Source organism: Cimex lectularius, unplaced genomic scaffold (genome assembly GCF_000648675.2).
Source record: "Cimex lectularius strain Harlan isolate CLEC.00 unplaced genomic scaffold, Clec_2.1 scaffold72, whole genome shotgun sequence".
Classification (NCBI taxonomy): domain Eukaryota; kingdom Metazoa; phylum Arthropoda; class Insecta; order Hemiptera; family Cimicidae; genus Cimex; species Cimex lectularius.
In genome coordinates this window covers 964,782-974,890 of record NW_019392678.1, presented here as the reverse complement: position 1 = coordinate 974,890, position 10,109 = coordinate 964,782, and the positions used below count along the sequence as shown (strand labels likewise).

Sequence of the window (10,109 nt, the reverse complement as noted above, 5' to 3'; positions counted from 1 at the left end):
ACTCGACAAGGCAATACTTGTGGCGCTTGAGCTGCCCAAATCAGCCAAGAAAAGGAAATGCACCATTCTTTAGAGGACAAATTGTTTTAAAAATCTTTTGACACATAATAGAAAAAAACACCTTGAACGTATACATTCAAGGTAAACTGTATTTTAGAATGAAAAAAAAAATTCTACTTTTTCGTATGGTCGGACCAGTGTATTTTGCATATGAAGGGCTGTTGAGTCCACTCGCCACATTACCTCTGTATCAAGCTTTTTATTTATTTATTCTTTTTTCACTTTTGACACACAATAGAAAAAACATGCACATGTGCATTCAGGGTAAACTGCATTTTAGAATTCAAAAAGTTTTTTTTTGCGCTTTTCCTTACAATCAGAGGAGTGCATTACTGCTTATGAAGGGCTGTTGAGTCCAATGGCCGCAGTACCTCTGTATCGAGCTTTTTATTTATTTATTATTTTTTTACTTTTGACACACACACAAAAAAAAATCATGTACATGTGCATTCAAGGTAAACTGCATTTTAGAATTCAAAATTTTTGTTGTGCTTTTCCTTATAGTCAGAGGTGTGCATTACTGCTTATGAAGGGCTGTCAAGCCCAATCACCACAGTACCTCTGTATCGAGCTTTGTAGTTATTTATTTATTTTTTACTTTTGACAAACAATAAAATAAGTGTGTTCAAGGTAATCTGCATTTTAGAATTTGAAAAAAAAAATTCTATTTTTCCTTATGGCCGGAGCAGAGTATTAATGCTTATGAAGGGCTATTGAGCCCAATCACAGCAGTACCTCTGTTTGGAGCTTTTTATTTATTTATTTTACTTTTGACACTAGAAAAAACACATACAATGTGCATTTCAGGTTAACTGTGTTTTAGAAGGAAAAAAAAAAATCTTTTCTACTTTTCCTTATGTTGGAGCAGTTTATTAATGCTTATGAAGGGCTGTTGAGCCAAATCGCAGTACCTTTGTGGAGCTTTTTTTTTATTTATGTTTTTTTTACTTTCTACAAAATAGAAAAACACATATGAAGTGCATTCCAGATAAACCGTGTTTTAGATAGAAAAAAATTTCTTTTCTACGTTCTCTTATGGTTGGAGCAATGTATTATTGCTTATGAAGGGCAGTTGAGCCAAATCGCAGTACCTCTGTGTAGCTTTTTATTTATTTTTTACTTTCTACACAATAGAAAAAACACATACGATGTACATTCCAGGTAAACCGTGTTTTAGAATGAAAAAAATTTTCTTTTCTACTTTCTCTTATGGTTGGAGCAATGTATTATTGCTTATGAAGGGCTATCAAACCCAATCACCACCGTACCTGTCCAGCTTTTTTTTTCTTAAATTGGTCATCTGAGTTGTTCCCTTCTCAGTAGGAAAACTACTATTATAGGTAATTAACAAGTAACTATTAACAACAAGAAAGAGAAAAACTGCATATAATGTGAAAATCTTATGATGGTTCATGGTCACAAAAAACCTGACAAATAAAAATACAGTATTATTTCATTATTGTTATATTTTATGCTTGTTGCTATATGTTACGCTTAACAAGGAATTAGTGTATGTTGAACTAATTGACACTTGATCGTTTGGTTTCATTCAGCATGCAAATTTCAGTGAGAGCGACGCAGAAACACTTTTGAGTGAAGTGAAAACCAGGAAGGGTTAATCAGGGCACTATGTATTCACTGACTTGCCGACCAACAACCAACATTAACTTGAGTTTAAGTCCAATTGAAAGCATTTTGGAATAGACATTATGATGAATACCGTATCTTTTCTGCCTTATAATTTACTAATACGCATAAAGAGGGAATGTTTTAGGTTATGATTTTAGAATAAAAAAAACAAAAAAAACACATTAAATGTAACAAATTTAATATGTAAAAAGGAACACTTGGGAATCAAGAAACTCTATTTTATAAATTCCAGTGCAAAATTTTTAAATTATGCATTAATTGGTAATTAATTTATTACAAGTGTTTAATTAAAAGCTTTGTTTTTATTAAAACAGTTCAAGTTTAATTGAATTTTGAACTTAAAAAAAGATAAATTATTATTATTATTTTTTTTTTAACGAGGGTATTTCATCTATGATGTTATATGAACCCTCGGGTATTTTTGAAAAAAAAAAAAAAAAGCCCATCTGTAAGTATGCCAGGTTCAAATGCAGGGCCCTGGATTCGGACCCGGTACCTTTACAGATAAATTATTCATCATTTTAAAAATTTATTTATGAAAGGAAAATTTTTAACAATAAAGTTAATTCTTGGCAAATTGTTTTGATTGAATTGTCATATCGATTGATATTGTTGAAGCATATTGCGAGAATTCATATTAAATGTTCCTCCTCTTCGTTCAATACAGGCAATTCAGTTTTCTTTTGAAATCTTTGTGAAAATCTTCTGAACATTGAATTTGGCGCTGAGGCCGTTTCGTTCTGGCAAATTTCTTCACTCACTTCCTTGAACTTTTCCGTATCCAGAACGTCGTCTTCCGGCACCTTGTGAACTTCGATAGACGTCAGAGACCTGGTTCGCAGGTAAAGGTGATGGTAGCCGACGGAAAATTCGAAAACCTGCCTCGTCATACGTAATGTCTTCATTGAAAACACGAATTCCGGCGTGTGCGTCAGGACCGTTTTTATTATAAATTTGTGACAAGAGTAGTGAACCATACGGATGAAAATCCATTTGAGACATGTTTTCGGTACTAACATGTTGTCCATATAAATGTTGATTCCTTTTGGGTGGATGCCGAGCCATGCAGAGTTCCCCTGCCATTTCGTCGGGAAATAATTGACTCCGTACATCCCGAGGTATTGGGCAACTCTCATGTATTCTAACTGGGCTTCTTTTTTCGTCAGCCCTTGATGGTCCTTGTGCCATGCTCGAAGACTTTCCGACCAGTTTTTATGGGTCATGGTGTACTGCTCTAACACAGCGGCTGGCAATATCGAGCTCAAATTCAAATTTTTGTAGTCGACGCATGGCCAATCGCCATATTCGGCTTGGAGCGTGTACGATCCTAGGAGTATGCTGGTCTCCGGTGTGCAAAAGATCGCTCCGGAGACGATGCTGCCCTTGCTCTGTTTATATATGAGAGAGAGCGTAATCTCTTCGTTCACTCTCCCGATCTCCTCCGGGAAATATTTGACGAGGAAGAACAACGGTGTGCCGGATTTCCGCACCAGTGAGTATATTTTTGTATTAGGGCGTACCCACATGGAACGTTTCTTTGACGTTTCATACTGTAGTCCGAAGTACCAATACTCGACTACCCCCAAACAAGTGCACACGAATGTAAAAAGTTCTTTACCAGTTACCTTTATGCTTTGTTCCAAAGTCAATACACCTCCGAGGTAATTTATCAAGAACGTGTATGTCCTTTCTTTTCTCGTTAACACGTTCATCAGTCGGGTTCTGGTGTAGCATACAGCACATCACTAAAATATCGAAGAGTTTTCTGTTGGGATTTGGGCCCGGAGAGGAACTGGAAACGCGCAGTTGGACGGTGGTCTATGGAGCCTGCCCCACTATGTTTGATGGTCCCACCTATCCCGCTATTGTTGTACTCTTCCTTTCAGATTGTAATTATATTGCGCAATGAGCCGATTTACCAGCAGATATACACTCAATTACCGTTTTTCACCAATTTTAGAACGGAAACGGATTACCTGGCCTTCGACAGACAAGGACCACTTATAAACGAATATCAGTCTTATGCCGCATGAATAAAAACATAAACATAATGTGAAGTGTTTTTATCAAATAAAGTTTAAATTCGTTTGTCACAAATATAGAGTTATTATTTCTAGAAATTATGAAGGATTATGGTGGGATCTGAGTTATTTAACTTTGAAGCATTTTTTTTTTGTAAAAACTATCTTTTAAATTGTCTGACATTTTTGTTACAGTTTGTGGTCAAAAATGTTTTGAAAACTTGATTTCTTTCACTTATTTACGATTAATTAAAGTAAAAAAATAAAACTCACGTACCGGACAATAAGGGTAACAAATTATTTTTATAAATTTTCATAAACTTGAATATTATGTAATGCATGTTGAGACTTTTACTAAAAAAATATCTAATATATTTTTAATTGATTTAATCAATAAATACACAAATAAATGAATACATAGTCAGACAACTCCTTCAGTTATGCAATTCCGCTGCGAAAGTAAGTTTTGCGGGCTTGCATATATTATTGTTATATATAACTTAGCACTTAAATTTTTCTGCATATTTTAATTTTTTTTAAATAAAAACGCTATACTCTCTGCCCGACCTTTGCCCCCTTAAACTTTTGGTTTTCACCTACAGATTTTATTTCAAATATGTGTTGAAAACGCTTAGTCTTCCAGTCTGCAGACGACCTTAGAGTTCTTGCGATTGAGGCGGTTAAATTTTTTTTGTTTTCTAACCATTTGTTTGGCAAATGAACTATTTACATTATTATATATATTACAAATCAAAATAACAAAATTTTCTTGACTTAAAAATTTAAACAAATACAAAATAAGAATTTTTCTAAATCAATTATTGTTGTAGTCTGCAGACGACAGATCTTGCGATTGAGGCGGTTAAATTTTTTTTTGTTTCAGAGTTGGTTGAATCTTTTTCAAAAGTGCCATTGCCACTTCAGTCCTTCATTGAATGTAAATTGTTTTCATTCACGAATGCCATCACTTAATACCAAGAGAATGCGCCCGTTCATAAAGAAAAAGTGTTAAAAAAAACGCACTGTTCAAAAGTGGTTTAAAAATTTTGAAAAAGTACTACACTAAACGAGTATTCTCGTCAATCGGACTTTTCAACATAATGTGCTCGTCTCCTCATTTGGACATTGCTGAATACCGATAGCAAAAGCAGTACAGGCACCATTTCCACAATTCTAGATTTTCACGACAAACTTAGTTACCTCTGATGACGTTCCCATGGATTACGAATGTTCATGCTTCATTTCAACGGTATTCCTTCTTTCAAGCGATTTACAATACCAACAAATCGCCAAAAATCGTGGCACCAGAGCTTATGAGACAGCGTTGGTCTCATTTTACGCAGAATGTAATTTCTTACAACATATAAGATACGTATACATACGTACGTGACGTAGGCTTTAGGAAAACATCTTCTTTATCGTGCGAACGTTTCGATCTTTATTGAGATCATCTTCAGGGCCTCGGATTTATAAACATTGTTTAAATTTTACAAATACATGTAGGATGTGAAAAAAAATGAATTTATACAATGTTAGAAAATTTTATAATAAATCAAAATATTTGTACTACTTCAAAGTGTTTGTTTTCTGCGTAATTGTGTGTCGTGTTGTGCCAGTGAGATATTGCAGTTTTACGTTTATATATGTTGGATTTTGAAGGGGTGGGGTAAGGAAGTCGGGATAGAAAGACATTTTTATATGAGGAGCCGGCTTCTTTGAGGCGAAAGGAGCCGACAATGGGAAAAAACGTGGGAAATGGTTCGACCTGATTATCCTTTCAGGATTATACAGGCGGGGATAATTAGTGAGAGGAAAGCCAAATTGTTGAAGAATTAGACTATGCAGAAATGTTTGATGTTTGGAATGTGATGATTATTTCATATGTAATATTATATGTTTGGTGTGATGTGATGATGATATATCATATTATATGAATCATATCATTAATCAAATTCAATATCGATAACATACATACATCATTACTTTGAGTGAGTACGAATACTTTGATTGAATCTAAAATTTTCTAGCAGTGTATAAATTCATTGTTTTAATCTAAAAGTTTCTAGCATTGTATAAATTCATTTTTTTTAATCTAAAATTTTCTAGCATTGTATAAATTCATTCTTTTTTTAAATCTAAAATTTTCTAGCAGTGTATAAATTCATTTTTTTAAGCAAAAATTTTCTGGCATTGTATAAATTCATTCATTTTTAAATCTAAAATTTTCTAGCCATTGTATAAAATCATTCTTTTTTTAATCTAAAATTTTCTAACATTGTATAAAATCATTCTTTTTTTTTATTTAAAATTTTCTAGCATTGTATAAATTCATTTTTTTAAATCTAAAATTTTCTAGCATTGTATAAATTCATTCTTTTTTTAAATCTAAAATTTTCTAGCATTGTATAAATTCATTTTTTTAATCTAAAATTTTCTAGCATTGTATAAATTCATTCTTTTTTTAAATCTAAAATTTTCTAGCATTGTATAAATTCATTTTTTTAATCTACAATTTTCTAGCATTGAAATTCACTCTTTTTTTAAGTCTAAAATTTTCTAGCATTGTATAAATTCATTTTTTCCACATCCTACATGTATTTGTTAAATTCAGACAATGTTTATAAATCCCAGGCCCTGAAGATGATCTCAGTAAAGATAGAAACGTTGTTAAAGAAAATGTTTTTCTAAAACCTACGTCCTATCTCACCTCATGATCTCCAAATAATAAACATATACTAAAGACCTCGTTTAAATTAAATTTTTGACAAAAGTGTTTTTAAGCACAAGCACTTCTTTAAAAACTTGGTAATGTTATACAACAGTTTTATTTATAAACAAATTTTTTGATCATTTGTAATTGTCGTTTCTTGCATTGTTTTACAGTGATTGATAATCGCAATTCACACGCTGTCCAGAGATGATATATTTTGATAAAATATCTTATTCACGATGGGAAATCCCGCGAGTTATTTTAAAATATAACTCTTATTATCAGCCGTTATTATCTAAGAACTCAGCATATCTGGTGCATTTGACTAATTTTTAAAACTAAATTTATCTACATGGGATTTTCAGTAATAAAGGGATACGCGCATGTTTCTATTCTGGTCCGCTCAATCCCGCTGTATGTTGTAATGAAGGTTTGTGGTATCTTTTATTCGGACACTGCCGAATGGGACAATATACAAAATAATACAAATAAAATAAAATCCGAATTACAAAAAAAAAAAAAAAAATTGTGTTCCTTTTTAAAAATAAACAAACAAATTCAATTTTTCGAAATCAAATATACAAAATCTCTATTAAAAAATCATACAAAAAATATTTTCTTTTTTCTTGCCATTGACTTTTTTTATCTCAACTAAAAACCTTAATTAATTGTTAATAATAATAAATTTATCTTGAAAATTACAACATAAAAAAAAGATAAACAAAAAAATTAAAATTGTGATTTTCATGGCAATGTTTTGGACCCCTCTTATCTTGTCTAAGGTTGTACATTATGCAGGCAGAGGTTAATTAAAAAAAATTGAAGGTAGAAATTACCCGATAGTACTATAACTAGGAAGTGTGTAAAACAAAGGGGACTTAACAACTTACTGCAAGATTTTTTATGATCTCTCCACAGCTCGGAATTTATTTAAATAAAAAATAATAACAAGTCAAAAAACATTCTACAGACCTTCAATTACAAACATTTTTATTACTAATACTTTTTTTAAAACCTATTTTTTCAGTTTGTTTTTAGACATGAGTATATTTGTAATGGCACAAACGATTTCTAGTTTTTTATAGTTCGTCAGCTTATCAATGTCCATTATCAGTTTGTCAATTGAGCTATGTTTTCTTCCCCACAGGATTCTGCACGTGACAAACAATCCGTTCTTATTTTTGCTCTTTTCTTCTTGAGGTAGCTAATACCCTCCATACACGGGTTGACGCGCGCTCGACGCACTGCGACGCAACTTTTGCCACAAATCTACTTCCTGTGAAATAGGCAGGGATCAACACCGTTTTGGATTGGACTCGTGCGACTTGCAGGGCACTGAAAAAATCGAGCGTGTTTCGGGTTTAGTATCCTATGGAGGTGTCGAAAATAAAATATGTAAAGGAGGTGGAAGAGCATCCTGCATTGTTGCTTGCATTGCTTATTCCAAAGGACATCTCATCAGTGCGGGGCAAAACATGCGTTTCAGACTGGTTTCAAGTGGAATCAGGCGTAAGACAGGGCTGTATTCTTAGCCCTCTTCTCTTCTCTATTTTTACTGATGATTTACCTACTTATTTGAATGCAGGGATCAAGGTGAGTAGCTCGTATATAAAAGCCCTCTTGTACGCAGACGATGTGGTCTTGCTTGCGGATAATGTTTCCTCTCTAAAACAAAATATTAATAGACCGGCGAAATACTGCGACGTTTAGAACCTAACGGTTAATTTACAAAAATCGAAGGCCATTGTATTTAGGAGAGGAGGCAGACTAGCCTCGAAAGAAAAATGGTATTTTAAAGGGACTTCTATCGAAGTAGTAAATGAGTACAATTAACTTGGTGTGACGCTAACTTCTTGTTTGTCTCTCAGTACACACTTTGTGCAGAAAGTCTCGCACATGAAGAATGATCTGGTCCCGTTATCTTCCAAATTTAAAGTGTTTTATGCGGTTTGCCGTTCCATTCTCACGTACGGATGTCAAGTTTGGGGGTTTTCAACGTTATGATTAGTTGGAAAAATCATTGAGGTACTTCATCAAGCAGTTGTTGCCTTGCCTTCTTGTACCCGTGTTGATCCCTTATTTCTGCACACGTTAATGCTCCATTTTAAATATGTGTACAAAACCGTAAAACTCCCTGGTCACCGTTTGACGAAAATTACAGCTCAGGAGATAATAAATAAAAATATATTCTGGTATGACTGTTTGAGCACTGGAATTCCTTGTCAGAAGGATATCCTTCTTTCTGATTCTATCGAGGCAACATTTCTGAATGGATGGCAGGATTCCAGTCCATTCTTTCCAATATCGATCTAGCTCTACAACAGAAGAGGTCTAGCTATAACAAGAGGTTTTTGGAGCGAATGCTGACAACAGAGAGGTTTCTTTTGTACAGAGGCTTGACCCAAATATCCATGTGTTTTGCTTGACGGATGAGAAACATGGAAGAACACTAAAACTGAGGGATCTCCGCTGGCTCTTCAAACTCCGCGGTGAACTTCTGTTGGAAGTTAACTCTACCTCGTTGGTAGGCTGCTAGACGAGGTACAGAAATGTGCTCTCTGTGCAATACAAGAGAAAAGAAACCATCGTGTACTTTTTGGCTAAATGTATCATTATGTCCGAGATGTCTGCTTCATATTTGGGTAGGGCTGTGCTCTCGGAAGAAAGCCTAGTCGAACTTTTAAATAACCCAAGCCGGCAACTAATAAAATTCGCTCGTCACGCCTGTTTTACCGCCGGGAAATGGTAAAAGAGTTCAATTTTTGATTTATTAGAAGAAATTTTAACTTAATTAATGGTATATAATGTGTAATCTTGTCCTGTGTTCACCAGATTATTTTATTTCATTATTTTATTTTTATTTTTTTATTTTATTTTTCTTTCAATTATGTTATAAAACTCAGAGAACATTATTATATTTTATTGGCTATTTTATTATCTTTTATCAATATTTTATCAGTAATCTCGACTCCAAGAAGGATATTCCATTGCTGAAAATACTTGTTTTATAAAAGGGTATATTTTGTTATTTATAATAATTCTCAAATAAATTATTATTCCAAACGACACAACGCCGAAGGCGTGGAGTGAGGTTCTTGTCAGTTGTACATTGTTCAGTTGTATCAGTTGTTTAAATTATTACAACTTTCTGTATGTTGTTCAATTAATATATCAGAACCTTCTGAATGAACAGTAAATAAATATAATAGATACTACTCGTATATTTTCATACTTATATACATAAGAAAAATAAAAATTTTTTCAACTCGCTAGATCCATTACGGTAACCACTTAAAAATAAAAAAATATTAGTTACCTGTGGTGTTTAGTGACCGTTATTTAATGATTAATTGAAGATCGTGAGATGCGGTCTGGTGTGTCTCAGGTCCTGAAGATGATCTCAATAAAGATCGAAACGTTGGCGCGATAAAGAAAATGTTTTTCTAAAACCTACTTCACACCAGACCGTATCTCACGATCTTCAAATAATAGTAGTTATATTTTATTTAAAACAGACAAAATAAATTTTAGATTAATTTAAAATTTAGCCATTTAAAAAGAGTAGTTCCATTGCCCAGGATGTGATGCCAATGGAGTCAAAAAACAAAGGGATAAATATTCTTTGTAAGCATTTGCAGTTGAATTACCATTTATTTTTGCTCGAAATG

General features: G+C 33.2%; 1 protein-coding gene across 1 annotated transcript; it reads right to left on the bottom strand.

The window, feature by feature from the left end:
• Positions 1-2,125: 2,125 nt before the first annotated feature.
• LOC106667021 (radixin-like) lies at positions 2,126-3,577 on the bottom strand. The gene has a single exon (XM_014394614.2). The coding sequence runs from the start codon at positions 3,420-3,422 to the stop codon at positions 2,343-2,345; it is 1,080 nt and encodes a 359-aa protein (XP_014250100.1). The 5' UTR covers positions 3,423-3,577; the 3' UTR covers positions 2,126-2,342.
• Positions 3,578-10,109: the final 6,532 nt, after the last annotated feature.